This window comes from Quercus suber, unplaced genomic scaffold, assembly GCF_002906115.3.
Source record: "Quercus suber isolate HL8 unplaced genomic scaffold, Cork oak 2.0 scaffold_271, whole genome shotgun sequence".
Lineage (NCBI taxonomy): Eukaryota > Viridiplantae > Streptophyta > Magnoliopsida > Fagales > Fagaceae > Quercus > Quercus suber.
The window spans coordinates 53,629-79,899 of record NW_027069727.1 but is presented as its reverse complement, the minus strand read 5'-3'; the positions used below and the strand labels follow the sequence as shown (position 1 = coordinate 79,899).

The 26,271-nt window shown below is 34.3% G+C and overlaps 1 protein-coding gene across 4 annotated transcripts; it reads left to right on the top strand.

Moving 5' to 3' along the window:
- The first annotated feature begins 10,766 nt into the window (after positions 1 to 10,766).
- LOC112032297 (AMSH-like ubiquitin thioesterase 1) lies at positions 10,767 to 25,326 on the top strand. 4 transcript variants are annotated; one of them, XM_024065071.2, is made up of 14 exons: positions 10,767 to 11,111; positions 13,698 to 13,762; positions 13,895 to 13,970; positions 14,160 to 14,339; positions 14,567 to 14,661; positions 16,318 to 16,423; positions 16,495 to 16,553; positions 17,236 to 17,617; positions 17,784 to 17,873; positions 17,952 to 18,014; positions 18,110 to 18,184; positions 22,690 to 22,752; positions 24,743 to 24,795; positions 24,910 to 25,326. In XM_024065071.2, the coding sequence occupies exons 1-14, from the start codon at positions 10,980 to 10,982 to the stop codon at positions 25,082 to 25,084; spliced, it is 1,614 nt and encodes a 537-aa protein (XP_023920839.1). In that variant the 5' UTR covers positions 10,767 to 10,979; the 3' UTR covers positions 25,085 to 25,326. The 4 variants fall into 4 exon arrangements, with proteins under 4 accessions (XP_023920839.1, XP_065637643.1, XP_065637642.1 ...); XM_024065092.2 differs by having other exon boundaries at positions 10,768 to 11,111; positions 16,495 to 16,541; XM_065781571.1 differs by lacking the exon at positions 24,743 to 24,795 and having other exon boundaries at positions 24,910 to 25,135.
- Positions 25,327 to 26,271: the final 945 nt, after the last annotated feature.

Sequence of the window (26,271 nt, the reverse complement as noted above, 5' to 3'; positions counted from 1 at the left end):
TTTGAATGCTTAGATGAATAGGTCTAATTAACATTATGATCTTCGCTTAAATACTTGGATGAACATGTTTGGGTGATTTTCTTTGTTCTTCTCATGATTGCTTGGATGATTGGTAGGCCTAAAAATAAATTTTCTTTTGCAATTATGTTGATGACAAATAATATGTCGATTTTGATTTCCTTCAACTACTTAGATGAACATGTCTAGGCTAAGAATTCCTTGTTTACATTAATTTCTTGGGTGAACATGCCATTACTTTCATACTTTCTTTACATTTACATTGTTAGCTAACAAATTTCACTTTTTGTTTCTCTTTATGCTAAATTCCCCAACACATATTTGTTTATAATTCTTGCAAATTAACATGTTTATTGTTTGTATTTGTTTGACATGACATGATATTGACCACCTTAACCTTGGAGATTGGTTTTACTGGGCGAGATGGGTGCTTAATCTCTTCCCATCTCGTAAATTAGCCTCCGAACCAAGATCAAAGGTTCTAAACTAGGCTCTTATATATGTAATTTTACATTTTTAGAATGTAACTAGGAAACAAAGCAATGTAATTTACTTTCTTAGATTGTATCTAGGATAAAAAAAGCATTGTAAATTTTGTTACAAAATTGATGTAGATTGTCATATATATTAATACAGTAGAAACATTTTTTTAGAGTGAAGGTTTTCTAATTTTTCCATTTAAATTAAATAAGTGGTGACTTCATGTAAAACCTTCGATCTAGGGGGGAGTACATTTTACAATGAATTTGACTTGACATTTTGAGCATCACGATCCCACCCATTCGCGTGGGTTAGGCCTAGTTTGAGAAAAAATTGGCGGGCTGGGGTTGCGGTCGCTTATAGGTGGCAAGTCACACTGGTGGCCTTGGTTTGCGTTTGGTATGCTAGTGGGTAGATGTGGGTTTCAATTGTTGTTTATAGAGGAGTTTTGACTTTTGGCTTGAGGTTGAAGATGAAAAGGTGTATGGGGATTGTATTTTGTAGAGAATTTTTCTGGGATTTCAAAGTAATTTTATAGGGAGAGTTGTGGTTGGTGGCTTGTTGTATGGGTGTTTGGTTGTGGGTATGGGTGTTTGGTTGTGGGTATGGGTGTTTAGTGGTTGTGGCTAAGTGTTTGGCTATAGCAATGGCTGTTTGTGGGTGTTTTGAGGTTGTGGAATGGTTTTTGTGGGTAGAAATTGTTTATATTACTAAAATGTGTTGTATGGTAAAATAGAACTATTGATATTGAGTGTATTGTAAAGTGAGATGTTAAAATAGATAAAATAGCTTTTTGAGTTACTAAAAGTTAAAATTTTTAGCATCATTACTATGAAATATCTTATACGGTTACTGTAGTAATTTTGCAAATTTACACATCTTTAAATTAATTGATGTGGGTGATTTTGGGGGTAAATCTATAAAATTGTACACTTTTTGTATTTTACATTGATTGATGCAAATTCTCTAATAGTTAACTTCAAAATTAACCTTTATGTACAGGAGGAAGGGTGTCTCATTCACTACTTCTTGCTTTGTTTCTTCCTGCTAATTCCCAATAACATAAATGGACAATAAATTTAGTTAATTTAGAAACTCAAAAGCATGGGGTCTAGTACTTTTATTTGTTCGAGTCTTAGGATTTTGCTTCTTGTCCTCCAAAGGAAAATACTTGTGTTCTGGGACAACCTAAGAATTACCAGTCATCCAAATGGTGTCACAATAAATTGTTGCTAAAATGGTGAAGTTAATTACCTAATCTTTTTGGTAGGGGTGGCATAATTACCCAATATCACAAATAATCAATCACAATATGTCAAAGAAAATAAAACGCAATAGTTAATTAGTTTATATACCTAAATTTTGAATGATATATTGGTAAAATGTCATTTAATTAAACGGGTTAGACGGGTTCTATGTGTTGAACACTAACCCAACCCGTTTATTAAATGGATCAGTCATGTCAACCCGAATATGACATGAACTCATTAAGCCTCAACCCATAACCTGTTAATTTTGTGTTGTGTTGTGTCTAGTTCATGGGTCGTATCTAATTTTGCCTCCCCTACCTTTTGGATTGATAATTAGTTAATTAAAGTTAATTTCATAGAATCCGATAAGCTAAGGTGACTAGGCCTATATGGTTATATTTATTGGGAAATCTATGAATTGATATCGAGTGTCTCTTCATTATCTCCACATAACATGCATTATGTGTCTTCAATATGGAATATTTTTTTGGAGTATAAACTTTGTTGAGATGACCCGTCTTGCCATCTCCACAAGAATAGTTTTAGTCTTTCTTAAATTTTAAACTTCCATAGGATTTTTCATTCTTTCTTTTTCCAAGGGGGTTCTCTCAATTTTTCTTGAGAATTGCATCAATTGATATGCAGATTTTGTAGGGAATTTGCTTCCGGAGTTTAGGACTCATACAACTTTATCCTCACTTCGTTTTTGGGGAAGATGAATCATTAGAATTTGGATGAAGAATTCCTTCTCAAATGTTTCCTATATTTGATCTATATCCTATATGATTGGGTTATAATTATAGAGGATGAGCTTGAAAACCTAATTTAGGTTTTTTTTTTTGGGAATTTTCTTCTAATTTTTTTTTTTGAAATTTAATTTATGGACTTTGAAATGGATTGATTGCACTTGGTGCATTGAGATCAGATAAATTTCCTCCTCACCGTTCAATTAACCTATCAAAAAAAAAAAAAAAGTTAAAACTTTTTTTAAAATTAATTAATTTTTTTTTTTTAAAGTTTTTTCCCTTCCCAATCGAACGGCTATAGGCCATTCGATCTCATTGCATTGACTGCAAAACCCACCAACTATACCATGCCCTCCCACTAAAAATATGGTCACATTTTTAAGTTCTATTTTATTTAAAGTCTCCCAAACATGTTAGGCCTTGTTTGGCAATCATTTTTAGAAACTAATTTTTTGATTAAAAAAAATCTGGGTGTTTTATCAAAAACTAAAAACGATAAAAGTTTTATTAAATAACATTATATACGATAGTAAGAGGCCAACAAGGACACTAGCTCAATAATAACAAGCATATGGTAAAGAGGCTAGATGTGTCATACATAAAACTAGGAATCTGGTTCTTTTGTTATAGGCTCTGGCCCGCAAATATTTACCTAAGTTATTTTAGCAAAGCAATCCTTTTGATGTATTTCATCCTAGTTTGTACTTGTCTCTGTTTTTTAATAAAATTCTTTATGTTGTTCATAAAAGAAACTAGGAATTTCTAAGGAACTCTCAGATCATCAGCTACAATTTGGCACTGCTAAAGCAACTTGGGGGCTCCATATGTGCATTTGGATGTTCTCAAAGTACCATAAATTTTGGGCATTCCAAATGGACTATGTAACTCATTTCTCCAAATCTTACATTGACAAGTTCTCAACCATTTCTTGTGCCAGAGCATGAAAGTCTAGTGCACCTAATGTCACATATATGTAGTTTACCTCTGACAAGCGTAAAATTGGGGTTTTCACCACAGACCATGTTTGACAACTTGATTTATGAGATACTTCTAAGAAAAGAAAAATAAATTTAGATCAACGTAATCAGAAACTTTCTCAAGTAGAACCAGCACAAAATTTGAAATTTTGACAACTACATATAGAATAAACAAAAATGAGTTACCATCAATTGCCTTTAAGCTTAATTGACACCTATTAATGTTTTTAATGACAATGTTTTGGGTTTAAATTCCTCATTTTTGTACAACTTTTGAATTATTAAAAAATTAAGGATAAATTGCAAACTACATTCTTAAAATTTGGAGATGTTTAAATTTTATACCTTAACATTTTCAAAATTTAAAATTTACTCTTAAGTTATATTCCATTTACAACAGCTTTGTCCATATTTTTTTGTCAAGTAGCACGTAAGTTTGCCACGAACACATTAAACATGGAAAACTTGTGTGGCATTTAACAACAAATATGGACGAAGGTAGGGATGGCAATGGGGTGGGCTGGGGCGGAAGGATGGAGTTTTCGTCATCGCCCTGTATGGTTTGGTTTTATTCCATTCCCACATCGTCTTGCATGATGGAGAAAATTTTTTCACTTCATCCTTGCCCCTTAGGGCCTTGTGAAGCCCCGCCACACCCCGTAAAACTCTACTTTTAGTTAATTTTCCCTACAACTAGTACAATTTTTTTAATAAAACCTATTTTATTAATAAAAATATACTTGAAATTACAGCTAAATTTATCACATCAAATCAAATAATTTTTTTGAAAAAATTGAATAATATATCCAAGTGTTTAACAAGACAATCACCAAAAAAAAAAAAAAGCTCAAAATATAACACATAACAAAATAAAGGCAGAGAACTACATTGGGTAGAATAAAATAAGCTAATATTGATATGTTTGTTTAAATAGTAGACTTTTAGAGTATGAAAAAATTACAATTATAATCCTTAGCAACATAGGGTGGAGAGGGGCAGGGCGAGGTAGTCCATCTCATCTTCGCCCTACCCCGCCCTGTAGTGTGAAACTAAAATTTTGCCTCATTTTCGCCCCACCACCTTTGCAAAGCAAAGAAAACCCGCGCGGGGTGAAGCAGGGAGGTGTGGGTTAAGCTGGGCGGGACACAATTGCCATCTCTAGACCGAGGGGTTAATGATGCAAATGAAATATAGCTTCAAGAGTAAAATTTAAAATATAAAATTTCAGGGTGCAAAATTCAAATACTCCAAACTTTGGGATGTTGTTTGCAATTTACTCAAAAAGAGAAAAGAATGTGTTTCCAAATAGCCAAACAGACCCTGAGCTATATCTCTTTGTCACATTAGCCCCCGAGCGAAAGCCAAATGACCTCCTTGGCCCTTCAGTTGCGTTGCGCGGATCGTATACGTAGTATCCTCCCTCTCTGCGTCTACCCTCTCAGAGCCAAGGCCGCCATTGACGACCTCTGTCCTAAGTTCCTTCGCTCTCAAATTTCGGGGTCAGAGTTGCATCCACCCCATTCCCGATCCCCAAGGAAAATGTTTGTTTGGCTAGAAAGAAAGTAAAATAAAAATTGAACCGAAAAAAATGAGGTCGAATTCTTCGCATAAACCTTCTTCTCAGAGTATTAACATCGCTGCCAGTGCTCAGAGGCTCGATGTCGATAATCGGATTACTCTCCGGTACTACTTCCGGATCGCCGATAATATTCTCAAACAGGTTTCACTTCTTCCTCCCCAAAATTTATTGATAATTTTGATATTTTCACTTCGAATGAGTTTCTTCAATACTGTGTTTTTCGATTATCATCCAAGCAAGCTTTGAATTGTTCATTCTGTGTGGATCTCTCTTTATTTTTTTGTGTGAGATTGAATTTGAGAAATGTGAATTTTAGGCAATTTGGATTGGTAGGAAGCTGAAATACGAGTATGTGTTATTGGAATTTGGACTTGTTGCTTGTAGTATAATGAGCTATAGCAGAAGTTTTTTGATAAGAAATGATGGGGTTTTAGGTAGATATGTACAGCTTCTTGCTATAGACTTTAGCGGTTGTTGATGATGTCAATGCATCCAATCTTGTGCCTTTTGTGGATAGAAAATTCAAGGTTATGTGTACTTTATATTGGATGGTTAATTATAATGAGCCCAAAACTTGCAACCCAGCTGAAGATCAATCGACACAAGTCCAACAATGTGTAATACGCGTGTGGATGATCATGATAAAGACATGTGACTAGGGTCAAGAAATGAACATGCCATTACTTTCATACTTTCTTTACATTTACATTGTTAGCTAACAAATTTCACTTTTTGTTTCTCTTTATGCTAAATTCCCCAACACATATTTGTTTATAATTCTTGCAAATTAACATGTTTATTGTTTGTATTTGTTTGACATGACATGATATTGACCACCTTAACCTTGGAGATTGGTTTTACCGGGCGAGATGGGTGCTTAATCCCTTCCCATCTTGTAAATTAGCATCCGAACCAAGATCAAAGGTTCTAAACTAGGCTCTCATATATGCAATTTTACATTTTTTAGAATGCAACTAGGAAACAAAGCAATGTAATTTACTTTCTTTGATTGTATCTAGGATAAAAAAAGCATTGTAAATTTTGTTAAAAAATTGATGTAGATTGTCATATATATTAATACAGTAGAAACATTTTTTTAGAGTGAAGGTTTTCTAATTTTTCCATTTAAATTAAATAAGTGGTGACTCCATGTAAAACCTTCGATCTAGGAGGGAGTACATTTTACAGTGAATTCGACTCGACATTTTGAGCATCATGATCCCACCCGTTCGCGCGGGTTAGGCCTAGTTTGAGAAAAAATTGGCGAGCCAAGGTCGCGGTCGCTCACAAGTGGCAAGTCACGTTGGTGGCCTTGGTTTGCATTTGGTGTGCTAGTGGGTAGATGTGGGTTTCAATTGTTGTTTATAGGGGAGTTTTGACTTTTGGCTTGAGGTTGAAGATGAAAAGGTGTATGGGGATTGTATTTTGTAGAGAATTTTTCTGGGATTTCAAAGTAATTTTATAGGGAGAGTTGTGGTTGGTGGCTTGTTGTATGGGTGTTTGGTTGTGGGTATGGGTGTTTAGTGGTTGTGGCTAAGTGTTTGGCTATAGCAATGGCTGTTTGTGGGTGTTTTGAGGTTGTGGAATGGTTTTTGTGGGCAAAAATTGTTTATATTACTAAAATGTGTTGTATGGTAAAATAGAACTATTGATATTGAGTGTATTGTAAAGTGAGATGTTAAAATAGATAAAATAGCTTTTTGAGTTACTAAAAGTTAAAATTTTTAGCATCATTACTATGAATGCTCTTATACGGTTACTGTAGTAATTTTGCAAATTTACACATCTTTAAATTAATTGATGTGAGTGATTTTGGGGGTAAATCTATAAAATTGTACACTTTTTGTATTTTACATTGATTGATGCAAATGCTCTAATAGTTAACTTCAAAATTAACCTTTATGTACAGGAGGAAGGGTGTCTCATTCACCACTTCTTGCTTTGTTTCTTCCTGCTAATTCCCAATAACATAAATGGACAATAAATTTAGTTAATTTAGAAACTCAAAAGCATGGGGTCTAGTACTTTTATTTGTTCGAGTCTTAGGATTTTGCTTCTTGTCCTCCAAAGGAAAATACTTATGTAGTGTTCTGGGACAACCTAAGAATTACCAGTCATCCAAATGGTGTCACAATAAATTGTTGCTAAAATGGTGAAGTTAATTACCTAATCTTTTTGGTAGGGGTGGCATAATTACCCAATATCACAAATAATCAATCACAATATGTCAAAGAAAATAAATCACAATAATTAATAAGTTTATATACCTAAATTTTGAATGATATATTGGTAAAATGTCATTTAATTAAATGGGTTAGATGGGTTCTGTGGGTACCTAGGATGTACAGATCTTCAGGCTAAGGGCTTTTTGCCTTGTAGCCTTTTACACCGCATCCTTGGCATGTCCTTCAACGTCCTCGGACGGCTTCGCAACGTCCTAGGCATGCTTGGCAACGTCCTCGGACGGTGTCCTAGGAGTCCCACATCGAAGGAAAACCCCACCACTTGCTGCCTTATAAGCTGTGAAGCGAAGGGAGTAGTATACCATCAGTTTATAGTTATTCGAATAATTTAACTAATGGTACACTACTCCCTTCGCTTCACAGCTTATAAGGCAGCAAGTGGGGGGGTTTTCCTTCGATGTGGGACTCCTAGGACACCGTCCGAGGACGTTGCCAAGCATGCCTAGGACGTTGCCATGCATGCCTAGGACGTTGCGAAGCCGTCCGATGACGTCCTAGGACGTTGAAGGACATGCCGAGGATACGGTGTAAAAGGCTACAAGGCAAAAAGCCCTTGACCTGAAGATCCGTACATCCTAGGTACCCACAGGTTCTATATGTTGAACACTAACCCAACCCGTTTATTAAATGGATCAGTCATGTCAACCCGAATATGACATGAACTCATTAAGCCTCAACCCATAACCTGTTAATTTTGTGTTGTGTTGTGTCTAGTTCGCAGGTCGTATCTAATTTTGCCTCCCCTACCTTTTGGATTGATAATCAGATAATTAAAGTTAATTTCATAGAATCTGATAAGCTAAGGTGACTAGGCCTATATGGTTATATTTATTGGGAAATCTATGAATTGATATCAAGTGTCTCTTCATTATCTCCACATAACATGCATTATGTGCCTTCAATATGTAATTTTTTTTGGAGTATAAACTTTGTTGAGATGACCCGTCTTGCCATCTCCACAAGAATAGTTTTAGTTTTTCTTAAATTTTAAACTTCCATAGGATTTTTCATTCTTTCTTTTTCCAAGGGGGTTCTCTCAATTTTTCTTGAGAATTGCATCAATTGATATGCAGATTTTGTAGGGAATTTGCTTCCGGAGTTTAGGACTCATACAACTTTATCCTCACTTCGTTTTTGGGGAAGATGAATCATTAGAATTTGGATGAAGAATTCCTTCTCAAATGTTTCCTATATTTGATCTATATCCTATATGATTGGGTTATAATTATAGAGGATGAGCTTGAAAACCTAATTTAGGTTTTTTTTTTTTTGGAATTTTCTTCTAAATTTTTTTTTTTTTGGTTGAAATTTAATTTATGGACTTTGAAATGGATTGATTGCACTTGGGGCATTGAGATCAGATAAATTTCCTCCTCACCGTTCAATTAACCTATCAAAAAAAAAAAAAAAGTTAAAACTTTTTTTAAAATTAATTTTTTTTTTAATAAAGTTTTTTCCCTTCCCGATCGAACGGCTATAGGCCATTCGATCTCATTGCATTGACTGCAAAACCCACCAACTATACCATGCCCTCGCACTAAAAATATGGTCACATTTTTAAGTTCTGTTTTATTTAAAGTCTCCCAAACATGTTAGGCCTTGTTTGGCAATCATTTTTAGAAACTAATTTTTTGATTAAAAAAATCTGGGTGTTTATCAAAAACTAAAAACGATAAAAGTTTTATTAAATAACATTATATACGGTAGTAAGAGGCCAACAAAACTAGGAATCTGGTTCTTTTGTTATAGGCTCTGGCCCGCAAATATTTACCTAAGTTATTTTAGCAAAGCAATCCTTTTGATGTATTTCATCCTAGTTTGTACTTGTCTCTGTTTTTTAATAAAATTCTTTATGTTGTTCATAAAAGAAACTAGGAATTTCTAAGGAACTCTCAGATCATCAGCTACAATTTGGCACTGCTAAAGCAACTTGGGGGCTCCATATGTGCATTTGGATGTTCTCAAAGTACCATAAATTTTGGGCATTCCAAATGGACTATGTAACTCATTTCTCCAAATCTTACATTGACAAGTTCTCAACCATTTCTTGTGCCAGAGCATGAAAGTCTAGTGCACCTAATGTCACATATATGTAGTTTACCTCTGACAAGCGTAAAATTGGGGTTTTCACTACAGACCATGTTTGACAACTTGATTTATGAGATACTTCTAAGAAAAGAAAAATAAATTTAGATCAACGTAATCAGAAACTTTCTCAAGTAGAACCAACACAAAATTTGAAATTTTGACAACTACATATAGAATAAACAAAAATGAGTTACCATCAATTGCCTTTAAGCTTAATTGACACCTATTAGTGTTTTTAATGACAATGTTTTGGGTTTAAATTCCTCATTTTTGTACAACTTTTGAATTATTAAAAAATTAAGGATAAATTGCAAACTACATTCTTAAAATTTGGAGATGTTTAAATTTTATACCTTAACATTTTCAAAATTTAAAATTTACTCTTAAGTTATATTCCGTTTACAACAGCTTTGTCCATATTTTTTTGTCAAGTATCACGTAAGTTTGCCACGAACACATTAAACATGGAAAACTTGTGTGGCACTTAACAACAAATATGGACGAAGGTAGGGATGGCAATGAGGTGGGCTGGGGCGAAAGGATGGGGTTTTCGTCATCGCCCTGTATGGTTTTGTTTTATTCCATTCCCACATCGTCTTGCATGATGGAGAAAACTTTTTCACTTCATCCTTGCCCCTTAGGGCCTTGTGAAGCCCCGCCACACCCCGTAAAACTCTACTTTTAGTTAATTTGCCCTACAACTAGTACAATTTTTTAAATAAAATCTATTTCATTAATAAAAATATACTTGAAATTACAGCTAAATTTATCCCATCAAATCAAATAATTTTTTTGAAAAAATTGAATAATATATCCAAGTGTTTAACAAGATAATCACCAAAAAAAAAAAAAAAAAGCTTAAAATATAACACATAACAAAATAAAGGCAGAGAACTACATTGGGTAGAATAAAATAAGCTAATATTGATATGTTTGTTTAAATAGTAGGGTTTTAGAGTATGAAAAAATTACAATTATAATCCTTAGCAACATAGGGTGGAGAGGGGCAGGGCGAGGTAGTCCATCTCATCTTCACCCTACCCCGCCCTGTAGTGCGAAACTAAAATTTTGCCCCATTTTCACCCCACCACCTTTGCAAAGCAAAGAAAACCCGCGCGGGGTGAAGCAGGGAGGTGTGGGTTAAGCTGGGCGGGACACAATTGCCATCTCTAGACCGAGGGTTAATGATGCAAATGAAATATAACTTCAAGAGTAAAATTTAAAATTTAAAATTTCAAGGTGCAAAATTCAAATACTCCAAACTTTGGGACGTTGTTTGCAATTTACTCAAAAAGAGAAAAGAATGTGTTTCCAAATAGCCAAACAGACCCTGAGCTATATCTCTTTGTCACATTAGCCCCCGAGCGAAAGCCAAATGACTTCCTTGGCCCTTCAGTTGCGTTGCGCGGATCGTATACGTAGTATCCTTCCTCTCTGCGTCTACCCTCTCAGAGCCAAGGCCGCCATTGACGACCTCTGTCCTAAGGTCCTTCGCTCTCAAATTTCGGGGTCAGAGTTGCATCCACCCCATTCCCGATCCCCAAGGAAAATGTTTGTTTGGCTAGAAAGAAAGTAAAATAAAAATTGAACCGAAAAAAATGAGGTCGAATTCTTCGCATAAACCTTCTTCTCAGAGTATTAACATCGCTGCCAGTGCTCAGAGGCTCGATGTCGATAATCGGATTACTCTCCGGTACTACTTCCGGATCGCCGATAATATTCTCAAACAGGTTTCACTTCTTTCTCCCCAAAATTTGTTGATAATTTTGATATTTTCACTTCGAATGAGTTTCTTCAATACTGTGTTTTTCGATTATCATCCAAGCAAGCTTTGAATTGTTCATTCTGTGTGGATCTCTCTTTATTTTTTTGTGTGAGATTGAATTTGAGAAATGTGAATTTTAGGCAATTTGGATTGGTAGGAAGCTGAAATACGAGTATGTGTTATTGGAATTAGGACTTGTTGCTTGTAGTATAATGAGCTATAGCAGAAGTTTTTTGATAAGAAATGATGGGGTTTTAGGTAGATATGTACAGCTTCTTGCTATAGACTTTAGCGGTTGTTGATGATGTCAATGCATCCAATCTTGTGCCTTTTGTGGATAGAAAATTCAAGGTTATGTGTACTTTATATTGGATGGTTAATTATAATGAGCCCAAAACTTGCAACCCAGCTGAAGATCAATCGACACAAGTCCAACAATGTGTAATACGCGTGTGGATGATCATGATAAAGACATGTGACTAGGGTCAAGAACCTAGTGCAAGACAATCCAAGAGCTGTTTAGTTAGTTTGTTACAAGGTGTTGTACAAGTAGTTAGTTGGGAACTAAGTAATGAGCCTTTTTTGATGTTACTTGGGTAAACATTCTCATTATTGAACTTGATGCAGTTGGCGATCTTCCTAATTCCCCTTGCTTCTTCTTTGGAGTGTGACTACCTTGAACTAAGTCAAATCCTTACTTTCCATACACTTCCCTATCATTATCGATCATTTCGCTCTCCTATCCTTTAAAACACTAGCAGGTTCATTAATTTATATAAGAGCATTGATTCAAGATGGCTAAAGGTACAAGATTCTCTCAGCTGGGAGAGTCCTTTACTATGGTCTAAGGAGATTTTGGCTCAACAAATTGCCCAAATCACTGAGGCCCTCCTCAAAGATATCATGGTTGCTCTACCATGGGCTTAAGAGCATCATGAGGAGGTAGAAGTTGTGTCAGGAAAAAGGGGCATAATCCATCTCCCTAAGGCTACGAAGTTACAATTCCCTAAGTTTGGTGGTGAGAACGCATTAGGGTGGATCTACGAGGCCAATCAACACTTCAAGTACTACTAGGTTCCAAATCAGGAAAAGGTTTTGATGTCCTCTTATCACATGGAGGGTGAAGCTCTAATTTGGTTCCAAGATGCTAATGGTTTTTTTTTGGTAACTAGGATTCTTTAATGAAAATCTTGCAAACTAGGCTTGGACCAATATCTTATAATGACCCAATGGTGTGTCTCACCAAGCTTAGGCAAACCTTGAGTGTGGCTACTACAAGGCCTAGTTTGAGGTCTTATACAATAGGCTAAGGGGGATTTCTGATGGACATAAACTTAGTTGCTTTTTGAGTGGATTGAAAGATGAAATAATGCTACCTGTGAGGATGTTGAACCCTTAAAACCCTCAACCAAGCCTTTGGATTGGCTAAGATCTAGGGGTATGTCATTAGCAGCCATAAACCCTTTACCACCTATGAACAAGGGTAGCCTTCCATCCTAGGTTTGCCTAAACTAGGATTAAGAACCTAGTGTAAGACAAGCCAAGAATAGTTAATTAGTTTGTTACAAGGTGTTGTATAAGTAGTTAGTTAAAGAACCAATCTTAAGCTTTTCTTGATGTTAGCCTTGTAAAATCCTAGTATAAATACTAGGCAGACATCCTTATTATTGAACTTGATGCAAATTCGTCAATTTTCTTTCTAGGCTCTCTTCCTAATTCCCCTTTCTTCTTCTTTGGGGATTTCTACCTCGAACTAAGTCAAATCCTTACTCTCCATATGCTTCCCTATCATAATCAATCATTTCCCTTAACTAGCCTTTAAAGTTTGAACCACTAGCAGGTTCATTACATTATGTTGGCAGTTCTTACACTCAGAATTTTGTTCATTGTGATAATGTGTCTAGAAGCATGAAACAATGGATTTTTATGTCTTAGTGGTAAAACTGGGTTTCAGTTGGACCTTTTCATAGATTGCTAGACTTAGAGCTAGCAGTTGGACATACTTTAGTCGCAAAGTAAATTTGAATGGAGGATGATGTATGGGTTTCAAGTGAAAGTGGCTCTGTGAACAATACTCAGGCGCAATATAATGAAGGGAGAATAATGTTTGGGATGTGTTGTCACCCATGCCTTTTTTACCTAATCTCACCATTGAACGTTTTAGCCTAAAAAGAGAGAAAAAAAAACAGAAGAAGAAAGATAATTGGTTAAATATGGCACTCATTGTTGTTTCTTTGACTCACATTTCTGTTCTGGAAGCAGCAGCATAGGATTTTTGGATCATTGTTATTGCAGGGCGTCTCTGTTCTTTCATTCATTCAATTAACATTGCTCCCTCTTATTTGTTATGCATTTTGCTGCTGCTATAAATTTTGATTTTTTTTTCTAGATGTGTTTACTGCCACTTTAAAATTAAATATTCTAATGCTGATGCTATGTTGCTCCCATTGAATTTCATTTTAGATGTTAAAGTTACTTTCTTTTCTCTAAATCAATTTCTTGTTCAGTTTTCCTAAATGGCCTTGATTCCGATCTATTTGTTATATTTTAGGCTGACATCTTTCGAAGAGAGAAGAATATTATAGATCTATACATTATGCTTCTAAGGTTTTCAAGGTGAGAAACACAGGTGTTGGTTCCTTTTTAATTTGTTACTTTAATTGGCTAGTGCTTGTCAAGTTAGACTTCTATGTATTTCTTAGATATCTTTGGAAAGTGTCTCTGGAACTAGTTTCTTTTCTATTTCAGTTTGGTCTCTGAGACAATACCATGCCATCGAGATTACAGAGGATCTCTTCAAAGCCAAAAAGTTTATTTGAAAAAGGTAATATTTCCTGTTCTCTCAAATTTTTTTGATAGGTAATTAAAAAAAAAAAAAAATATATATATATATATATTGAAAAGGAAACCAATATACAGAAGAAAAATCTAAGGAGATTCACTCATATCAAATGATATAGAATTTTCTGATACAGCTTTTGGGGCACAACTTGATTTGGAATATTTATTGTAGAAATTATTGGCTACATTGACTGAGCTGGAAGAGTTGAAGCCTGCAGTGCAACAGAAGATTGATGAATTAAACAAAAAACATGCATATCATGTAAATGGGAGCAGCCAATTTCATCGAAATAATTCATGGGACTGGTCTCCTGTTAAAAAACAATCCTTGACGAATTATGATGTGACAAAGGTACAGTTAATGCTGCATCATATTAGTATTAATTACTCTCTCCCTTCAATTTTCTATTCTGCTTCATTAGTTTCATTTGAGGGTAGCTACCTTGATTTTATTTTTAGGTGACAATTTGTTATTTTAGTCAGTTGCTCCATACAGTGACCTTTTTCTCTTATTCCTATTTTTATTCTTTCTTTCTATGCTGCTAAATTATACTTCAATATGCTTTCTACATATGACAGGCAGCAAGACCAGCTGCACGTCAATTCCCCACTCAAAGTTCAAGGGCTCAACAATTTTCATATGCCAGACCCGTGGAAGAGCAGTTCCACAAATTGTAAGTGATTTTATGTATTCTATTAGGGTTCTGCTCGTTCTTCGAGTTTTTCTCCCAACTATTAATGTGCTGCACATACCTACTTTCGCGATTAAGGCTTAGTTGAGTTGAGTTGTTTTGTCTACTACTTTATCTTTAAAGTTAGATACTACTAGGCATATTTACTTGTATCAAAACAGATACTTGGTTGCATGCATATTGGACAGAATCATTTCTTATATATAGAATCCTGAATACAATCTATGAAAACATGATTCATTTTTGTAGCCCTTAATGCAAAAAGCTAAAGATATTGACTATATTGTCTGCCAAGAGTGTCGTATATTGGAATGCCCCTGATAGTATATACAGCATCTTGATTTAGCAGCATTATGTTTTTTTACATTAGTAAACGATTTTCCAGCATTACGTTATTATGAAATAAAATAATACTAGATTCGTGTTTTTTGAATGGAACCTGGTCTTATCTTCTAATTTTTTTAATGCTTATTTTACAAACTGTGCTTATTTGTGGCCTGCCTTGTCCCTTTTCAGCTTGTAACAGTTTATCAAAGCTGCATTTGTTGGCAAAATAATAAGCAGAATATAGATACAACTTAACTCAAATCAACTAACCCTTAATCTTGAATCAAATTGTTGTTTTATTGATCATTAGACTTTGTTGGTTATTCTACTGTATTTTTTTAGATATTAGCATCTTCGGGTAAACTCAGTGTTCTTAGAACAATCAGACACACTTAAGCATAAAGTTCTCATGGAACCTTGTTACAATGCATAAGTACAAGTCTAAGCTTGATTGAAGCAAAGTGCACATTTTTGAAATAAATGTCAAGTCATTTCTATTCTTTTGGGACAATGCAAAAATTTTTCTTATTAATCCTTGGTGATCATAATGCCAGGAAACTAAACTCTAAAATAATGACGTGTACCATATTCAGTATAAAATTACTAAATATTTAGTAGGATAATTTAAAATTGAAAATGTCCAAAGTCAACATTATATTTACAGGGTTAGAAGAATCAAAGGCCACCAATTTCAAACCCATTAAGCAAAAAAAAAAAAAAAAAAAAAAAGATGGAAGCAAGTGGACCAATGGGGCCAAGCTTTATTATTAAAATTATTAACATAGTTTGCTAGTGGAGATGGAGTCAGAGCCCCATCTTAAATGTACTATAATTTAAATGCAAGTACAATAAAATTATTAACAGTCATTAAGCGAAACTTTATTATTAATGTTTCAAGAAATTAAGAATAATATTTCAATTAAAATTCAATTACCAAAAGTTTTAAATGGAGTTTCATTATTATTTTTAAATAATTTTAATAAGCTATGATTTATTTTTTGTTTAATTTTGGTCTTATAAGATGTGCTTTCACCATTTATCTTGAAGCAATTTTGAATTTCGAGTTTCTCTTAGATTTTCCTTCTGAGATTTTGTACATTTTTGACACTTTGTGTTCATCATTATGAACATAAAATATTTTTAATTTTAATAGAAATTCATTACTTATCAAAAAAAAAAAAAAATCTTGAAGCAATTTATGTTCTGGAGTATAATTTACTAGTGCATGTGACAATGGAGAAGTTATATTATGAATGATATGTTCATCTGTTGGTGTCCTTAATTTCTAGCTTCTTTGCTTGCTTCTTGTAGATCTTTTAGTATCCCGCGTCCAAAGGAGGAAACTCTCTCTAGGCACTCTATCTTGGGTCCAAATGGACTTCATGGGCAGTGGCAGCCACCTATTAGTGATAAAGGGGTATGCCAGTATCTAGTGATTTCTTTTGCTTCATTGCAGGAACCATGCTGAAATATCTCTTCTTGATGTAGGTCCAATATCCAAGCATTATAGATCTGACTCCAGTTGAAATCCCAAGGTTTGCCTCTAGTTAAGTTCCTTTTACTTGGGCTTTTGCGCACCTCTAGATAGATCAAATCTCAGTTCATGGGGGGAATATAAAGAGATACTTTCTGCATAGAACAAAGTTTGGAGAGAAACTCTTCAAACTAGTTTGGAGAGAAACTCTTTAAACTTCTCATATATCTCTTTTTTTTTTTTGTGAATTTTGAAAATCTAACAGTTAAATTTCATGTTCCTTAGGTTCTTAACATACATATCAAATTTCATTCAAATCGGATTTTATTTACTATTCGATTTTTTTTTTTTTTTGAGGAACATTTACTATTCGATTAATAAACTTATGTTTTATACATAATTTTAGATCATAAAAATTTGAAATTTTTATTTTTATTTGATGACATAATAATTGATCTTTGATTTTCTTGAAATTTTATAAGCATTAAGGATATAATAAAAACATGCAATTCAACGGTTAAATTTTCAAAATTCACACTCAATATAAAGATATATAAGGAGTTTGTAGGGTTTCTCTCTAAACGAGTTTGGAGAGAAACTTTGTTCTTCTGCATAGGCATTGCTTGAGATAGAAACTTGATTTGTTTAAAGATTGAATCTTGTCACTGGTTCTCTCTTCATGATATCCCTTTGTTTATGCTTTTGAAGAGTCTATAGCTCATATGTTTCATCTGCTTGCCTTTCTGGGAAAACAGCCTGCAGAAAACCATAGAGGATGGACTTGCAATTAGAGAAGATTGTAGCAACTCGGGACAGGAAAAATCAAGGCAGGAATCAATTCTTACCTCAAAGGATGACACTCAGAAGCATTGTGCTGAGGAACCTTCTTCCCTGATTTCATTTGAAACAACACAATCTCAACCAAATATTATCAGACAGCCTTCTCCTCCACCTGTACTTGCTGAAGTACAAGATTCAATCCCAGCAGTGTCGCACCCTTGTTCTCCAAATGTACTTGCTGAAATACAAGATTTAATACCTGCAGTTTCATCTCAAGTTAGTGAGTCAGGATGTGGAACTGAGATGTCCCCTAAAGATAATTTTGTTCAAGCTGAATCTCCACTGCAATTGCATATTGTGAGTTTACTCTTGACAATCTCTCTCTCTCTAAATTTCTTTTTGGGAATGACATTTTGACGTTGGTAATATTTTTCTGATGATAAGAATTTTTTATGCTTAAATCAATTGCAGTGATGTAAGTAATAGGCTATATTTTTATCCTAACAGATCTTTCTCTTTGCAGTCAACCAATATGATGGAGACCTTTATGAAGCTTGCTAAGTCAAATACTGTTAAAAACTTAGAAACATGTGGCGTACTTGCAGGTTCACTTGTAAGTGCTGATAAAGATTACTTCTTATGATCTAAACACTTCTTAACCCTAACGTTTTTAAATATTTCATTTCTGCAGAAAAACAGAAAATTTTATGTTACAGCTCTCATCATTCCAAAGCAGGAATCAACATCAGATTCTGTATGGAGATTTCTTTACACATTTTACAGGGTTCTTTTGTGCGACTTAATAAGATATATACTGCTGTTATTCTAAACTTCTACTTTTTTAATTAGTGTCAGACGACAAATGAAGAGGAAATATTTGAAGTGCAGGACAAGCAATCTCTTTTCCCTCTTGGGTGGATTCATGTGAGTATCTATTATTTTGGTTGGTAGTTATTTTACACAAGCAGCTATTGGGTCTTGAACCTAAGACTTCACCCTCTACCTTACCCTTACAAGGGGAGGAGGTGCCCTATGAGCTAAAGCTCATTGGAGGATTCTTGTGTCTATATTATAATGTGATGAATGATCCTAAACTTATGCTTAAACCCTTTGCTGGTTTATGAATTGAATGCAACTTATCAAACTTTATTACACTTATTGCCGTTGGTATGTAGAATCTTACTAGGCTGAGCCTATGGCCCCATGGGACCTACTGTAACATATGAAACCAGTACTAACATTGTTTCATGTACTTGAATTGTTGACCCCTTGTACACTTCCTGTGTACTAGGGTGTTCCTTTTTTTATATCAGTAAAACTTATTACTTATCAAAAAGTACTAACATTGGTTCATGTTAAAACTCGGTAGTTTCCTGTGATCTTTGTTTTTTGATAAGTAATATAACTTCATTGAAAAAAGAAATTGATACGGGGAACCAAAGCATGCAGGCAGTGTTCTAAGGACCCAGCAAAAACTATAATGCAAAGAAAGTACAACTATCTAACAAATCAGCCAAAGAATTAAAAGTAAAAGCACTCGAAGAATTTGTCCACTCTAGCAACATCTAGAGGACAAGCAGCTTCATAAAATGAATTAATCTCACTTCCTACAAAAGTACGAGCATTCCTCTCCTGCCAAATACCCCACATAAGGCAATGAGGAATCATATTCCAAAACACAATAGGCTTAGGTCTGCTACATCTATACGACCAGCATGCAAGAAGATCCACAACATGGCATGGCATAACCCAATGAACCTTAAATAAAGAAAATACTATATTACAACTCTCAATGTAAACATGAAATGATTAATGGACTCCCCATCCTACTTACACACGCAACACCAATCCATCAAAACTACTCTTTGTTTCCACAATTATCAGTAGTTGAAATTCTCCCCAAAGCTGCAATCCCAAAAAAAAAAAAAAAAAAAAAACCTTTTTTGGCACCTTCGTCTTCCATAAAAAAAAAAAAAAAAAAAAAAAACCTTTTTTGGCACCTTCGTCTTCCATGAAGTCTTCCAGGGGAAAGAAGAATGGGCAGTGGAATATAATACCTTATAAAAGGATTTAACATCAAAAACCCCTCTGGAAGAGGGTTTTCAACATAATTTGATCCACTCCATTCACTCTTACCAAACCAGAATTAATCAAATCCAAAAAATTGGCCACCGACCCCAATTCCTAGTCTTGCTCCAAACGAACAAAATTGACATTCCAGTGGAACCATCCCAAGAAAGATAAAAGTTCAGACACAAAAGATTCCTTATTATAAGAAATATTGAATAATTATGGGAAGATATCTTTTAAGGGAGTCCCCCGCCCCCAAAAAAAAACACCAAGTATCAAACCAAAATTTGATACAAGAGCCAGCCCTCCACCTTAAAAGCAACAAAATGATGGAAAGTATCCCATCCCTTCCTGATATTCTTCCATAGGCAAACTCCATAAGTCCCCTGCACACCATTAGAGCACCAACCCTCCCACATACTACCAATCTACCATATTTAGGCTCCACAACACTTCACCATAAGGCATCCCTCTCTATAGCAAAATGTCAATTTAAGGTTTTATAGAGTTTTTGAAGATTGGGAGTTGGCTGCATCTTATTCTCTACTTCAGCTTATCCAAACTCGTATTCCTCGGGGTGATAGGAGAGATACTCTTTGCTGGCGGCTAAAAGGTGATGGTAAGTTTGACACCCGGTCTTACTACGATGCGATTCGGGGTGCTTCGAATTCTTTGTTTCCTTGGAAGGGTGTTTGGAAACCAAATATTCCTAAGCGTGTGGCGTTCTTTTTGTGGACAGCTACTCATGATCGGATCCTCACTTTGGATAATATAAGGCTTAAGGGTTGCCCTTTGGCTAATTGGGGTTGTATGTGTTGCTGTGATGGGGAGTCGGTAGACCACCTTCTTCTTCATTGTCCTGTTACTCATTCCTTATGGACTTTTATGATTTAGACTTTTGGTATTCATTGGGTTATGCCAGGATCAGTGGCGGGTTTGTTATCTTGTTGGCATTAGTGGCTTGGGAAACATAATTCGGACATTTGGAATTTGGTTCTAGGGTGCTTAATGTGGATTGTGTGGTTGGAACGAAATCGTCGATCCTTTGAGGGCAATGAGAAGACGTTGGATGAGTTAAAGGTTTTATGCCAACGTAGTCTTTTGGAGTGGTCTCGTTGTTGGGGTTTTACTGATTGTTCTTCTCTCTCTGAGTTTATGTCTTCCCTTTGCTTAGTTTCCTGTCTACCCTCTGTTTGCTATGCTGTTTGTTTCTATTACTTCTTGTTGTTCATCATCATGAACTTCTTGTACTTTTCATTTTTTTCTCATTTATAATAGATTTCTGATTACCTATCAAAAAAAAAAAAAGGACCAAATCCTGAATGCCTAGCCCCCCAATTTTGAATTGGCTCACAAAACTTCTTCCCACCAACCAGGTGATACTTGAACTCATTTCTCATTCCTCCCCACAGAAAATCCTGCTGTAATTTTTCAATACAATGAGCAGCACTCATTGGGCTAGGAAACAAGGATAAAAAATAAGTAGGGAGACTAGACAAAGTGCTCTTAATTAATCCAATGCGATCCCCTTAGAAAGATACATCATCTTCCAACCAGCCAACTGCCTCTCCATTTTCTTATTTTACTGATTAAAAATAGGAGGTTAAGACTTACAGTAAGAATGCAAGGTTCTTTCTTAATGCTATAGTAATTGCCTAAGTAATGCTTTCCTGTTGCCGATTCAATTACTGATTCATAGGATTAACTAGAAGAGAGGGAAGGCAGTGGAGGCACGTTTGGGAAGGGTTGTTGAGATCAATAGATCTAGCAGTGTTTGAATCCTTGATTTGAGTATGTGAAAGATCAGCTCTAGATGAAAGAATGAAGGATCTCCAATTATAGTTGAAAAGATAAGTAAGCATCAATGGATTGAGGGTTTAAATGGTGGTATTACAGTGAAAAATGCAAGGCTCATGAGTTCGTTTTGTCAGGCTCCAGATACTAATCACATGTTAGGTCAGGCTTCAGATACTGATTTTGTTGTTTTGCAGTGCAATTGCTTTGGTAATTGGAGGTCACCAGTTTGTGATAGAGATCCCCTTGATAGATCTGTAAATGTGCTTAATGCAGGGGAGCCTTGGAATTTTTAATTGTTAGGGTCTGTTTTGCATGGGGTGGGTGGTTGGAGTATGCAAAGAAATGAAGAGAAGGATAAAGGAAAGGGAAATAGAAACTATTTAGGTCATCTTCAACAGCCAAGATGCTTAAACTTTTATTAATCTAACTCTACTATATTGATACAAGATGCCTTATTTGTGGATATTATGCAAACCTTTCTTAGCTAGCAAAATCATTTGAAAACAAGGCCAACAATGGTATGATCAATTTTCACTTGTATGTAGACTTTTCTTATTGAAGGATCCAAGCTGCCATTTTTACAACTAAATGACACAGCATATAGTACCACCTTGAAGTTTGCTTCAGTGCCATACCTTTTGCCCGAGTAACTGAGGCATTTGCTTTCTGCTGATTTCATTTATTTATTTATATTTTTTACCTTTTGCTGTCATTTTGGGAGTGGGAGAGCATATACATTAAATTGAAATTAAATAATAATAGAATGTAAAGGATAAAAATAAATAATGATTACATTAAGTTACATCATAAAAGCACATCATGTAAAACCTATTTTTTATTAAAAACAAAAGTTATAATATACTATTAAAATAATCTAAAATAAATTTTTAGTTTCTTTTAAATCTCTTGAAATATTTGGCTATTAAGTTTTAACTTGAGTAGTATTTAAAATCTCTGGAAAGTTTGTTATAGAGTTTACTTAGAGCAAAGTAGATTAATAATTTTAATATATTGATAGTGGTGAAAGCACGTTGTACAATTTGTAACACTTATGTAAAGCTCCATAGCACACTAATGACGTGGGGGACCCAGCTTTTATTATTATAACGAAAAAGGTTTTATTATTAGAATGAAAAATTATGATGGATGATTGAAATAATTTAGAATGGATAATATAAGATGTCTTTTAAATTTCTTATTACTTTTAGTAGTAGAGTTTAATTACAGTAGAAATTTGAATTTCTTGAAAATTTTGGTAATCTAGAGTTTTAATTCAAGAAAATTATGTTAATAATTTTAATGTACTTATAATGCACCATATGATGAAAGCATGTTGTATAACATGTAACGCTTTTGTTGAGCAGCATGGTGTAACCACAGTTTTTAGGACAGAACTATTATTGTATAGTATATGATATATTATTAACATTGGAGTATGTCTCTAATCACTTCCTGTTCAATGCCTGATCTGCATATGATTATGATCTTATGATATGCATGTTCAAAAAAAATAATGTGATTGTTATGCTGACTGATTAATTATACCTTGGTTCAATTTCCAGACACATCCCACACAGTCTTGTTTCATGTCGTCGATTGATCTTCACACTCATTACTCATATCAGGTGTGTCTCTTTCTGTTAGTATAATGGTTAAGGTTGCAAATGGAAGCTAAATTTTTAGATTCTCAGTTACCCATATTAGTTGTGGTAGTTATTTATGAATGAAACATCATCTTTATCTTCATATTTGATTAAAATGTTTATAAGTTACATTTTGGTTGCCTAACTTCTTAGGTTGCACAAGGCATCCCAAATAATTGCATGCATAGTGATTAGTATCGTATGATATGTATCAAATCAGATGAAAAAAGTACTACATTGTAAGTATGTATCAATCATGCTCATGAATTGTACAATGCATAGATATGCGTATCATATGAATTGTTCGTATCGGACAATATATAGACATATGGCTTTAAATTGGAGGTTTTTTATTAAAATTTGTAATTTGAATTGAGTCCAACTAGTTGTTAGGCTTGTTTTTAACACACATTTATTAGGTTACTTGATTGAGCCCAATAAAATAAGAAGTTGAGGAGGGTTTTTTTCCCCCCTACAAAATTTGGTACACACTTGGTATTTCATTTTCACATTTGCAAATTGCTTTTCTATATTGTGAATAAAGTGTTATTAAATGACAATATAATTATTCTTAAATTTTTTTTTTTATTGTTATAAATCCAAGAAAATAGAATGTCAAGAAGAAATGTAAAGAAAAGGTGGGTGCAATAGAAAAACAAGAGGTGATAGTAAATGTTAGAGATGATGAAGAAGATGCCGATGAAATGATTTTTTAAGATGATGAAAATGATGATAACATTGACTTGAACTATAGAGATGGAGTTGATTAGGCAAGATGATGAATATATGTGAGAAATCATTATTTTGGCTTATATATCATGTATTATCATGTTTGAGTTTTACCAAATTGAACCTCTATGTTATAAATATATTTTAATTTGATTTATTTATTTAGCTTTGTTAAATTACATAAGTGATGATTAAACTAGTCATTAGTTGAAATATGTTCCAAATTTATGGTATGAATTAATTTTTGTAAGTTGTTTTTGTATCTTATGATACATGATACAAAACAATACAAAATTGATTCACGATATGATTCACATTTTGACAACTATGATTGCATGATTTAGGTAGAGATAATTTTTTTACACAGTTTGATTCACGGAAATAGGTTTTAGATTATTATTTCAGCATTCTGATTCTCTTGTTGGCTCTGATACCATGAAATGGAATAAGGGAGAAAGACCTTCGGGAGACTGAGAGTAAAGAAAGAAAACCGGTTTCCATAGACGAACTCTTGTGAACCACTTTCTTCCCTTCTCTTGTCATTTCTTCATTCTGTTCATTGTTGTTTGACAGATAGCACTTTAGTCTAATTGAATACCAAGGGATTTGAAGGAAGTGCAACAGGGAAATGAAATTTTTTTCACAAATCTGTGGAGGCATTATCTTTAGTAAAGTTTTGACACCACTTTTATAGGAAATAAAAAAGGCTGTTAAAATATTGTTGCTTTTTTTATTTTCATATAAAAACTTTCCTAAAATGGTTCACTAACAAATGTCCTTAGGGCATCCGTTAACATTTCTCATAAATCATTGCTATCAAATATTTGAACCTATAAAAAGAAAGGGAAAGATAAATTTGAAACCCACTTCCCCTCCTTTTTCCTCTGTGATAGTCTCATTCAACATACACAGAATAGATTATCAAAAAAAAAAAAACACAGAGTAAGTGGAGAATTTTCTTTTCCAATTGTCCTAAAAGCTCACTGTTTGTCATCTAGAGCCATTTTGGTATTATTATTTTTGAAAATTCAATAGTTACAATGGGGGTGGGGGGATTTAAACCTTGGATGTTATGGACATACTATAAAGGTGCCAACCAGTTAAGGTATAAGGCTCTTGGCAAATAACCACTTTGGTATTATGTCAGGAAACCATTTCATATCCATCACACTGAAGGGTAAATGCTTTTGTGTGCTTTTATCATTTCTGTATTGATTACATAAATGCTTATTCCTTTTTCCAGATTATGTTGCCAGAATCTGTTGCAATTGTCATGGCACCAAAGGATGGTTCAAAGTAAGATCTCAATAGAATTGTGAACTTGCGAGATAATATATATATATTTGAAAATTATATCTGCTAAACAATTGTATTTTCTCTAGATAATCTCTTTGTTATTCATCTGTACAGAAAGCATGGCATTTTCCGGTTGACTACACCCAACGGCATGTCTATCATTAGAAAATGTCAGCAACGTGGCTTTCATCCACATGATCAGCCTCCAGATGGTGGGCCCCTTTACAAGACTTGTACAGATGTTTACATGAACCCCAGTTTAAAATTTGATGTCATTGATCTTCGTTGATCACAATCAAAACATTTGGAATTGTATATTTACGATGCAATTGTTCATATATTGTGTGCGCTATAATATTTTTACCATTAGGGAGCCTTCCGAATGCAAGAATAGTCATGTTAATGTACTGGTGTTTGTGTAAAAGATGATAGGGGAATATTGCCAGCTGACCACAAAACTATCTATTGTACCCTGATCAATTGGCCATCACTGGAATTGCAATGGAAATAACTTCAAGCTGTGTTTATATATGATTTGTTGATTGAACAGAAATGCAACAGCTTCTACTTCATTACAAAATTTTCAGATCGGTTTTATCAGAAGTATCATCAGACATGACCGCATCATAATCAACAATACATGTCGTTGCTGTGTTACTTTATTAGTGTCAATGAGCTTACAGCCCCATGGCATCCTTCCCCCTCCCCTACCCTTTGTGGGCTTGGATCCCTCCGCCACTCTCCGACCGGCAAAACAGAATAATGTGTGACAAACATATGCAATACAGCACTCCACTCGCATGGGATTGGATCTCCCCAGTCTGGGATCAATCCCTATGTGAGTAGGGTGCTACATAATTGTCACAAGACTCACAACGAACGGCTCTTGATACCTTAAATTAGTTTTAAAATAAAGGCAGAAAGATTTAAATGTTGAAACATTACTTGGGTTTTTCAAATATCACTGAAATTATCTGCTTGAGCGGATTTTTTTTTTGGGGTAAATTGAAAAGTTCACATGGTACTTCACTACTTTTTGATTGAAAATGAATCTGATTTATTTTGCACATTTTGCTCAATAAGAAATAGGCAAACGTCAATAGTATCAACTATCAAACCTTTTTTTTTTTTTTTTTTGTTGCTGAACTAGTATCAAACCTATTTGATCCTATGGAATGGGTAAGATTTAATTTCATTCCTTTACCTGTCTTTTAGATGGCATGTCAACTAAGTGATTGATTATTTCTTTGATAAGAATCAATGGATATATATGGGTCTTACTAGAATTGAAAAAACTGTTATATTAATTAGTTTTTTTTTTTTTTTTTAATTTCAGGAAACTTAAAAAAAAAAAATGAAAAAGCATATATTAATTGGAATATATATATATATATATATAATTAAAGGCTTTAACTTTTTTTGGTAACTCTTTTTATGTTACCAAGTGTTTGAAAGTTCACATTGTTTGAATTAATT

Coding starts and splice junctions, on each gene's coding strand:
- LOC112032297 (XM_024065071.2), top strand. CDS start 10,980: ATGAGGTCGAATTCTTCGCATAAACCTTCTTCTCAGAGTATTAACATC. Junction 18,185..22,689: donor TCCCTCTTGGGTGGATTCAT/GTGAGTATCTAT, acceptor TTCAATTTCCAG/ACACATCCCACACAGTCTTG. Junction 24,796..24,909: donor GCACCAAAGGATGGTTCAAA/GTAAGATCTCAA, acceptor TCATCTGTACAG/AAAGCATGGCATTTTCCGGT.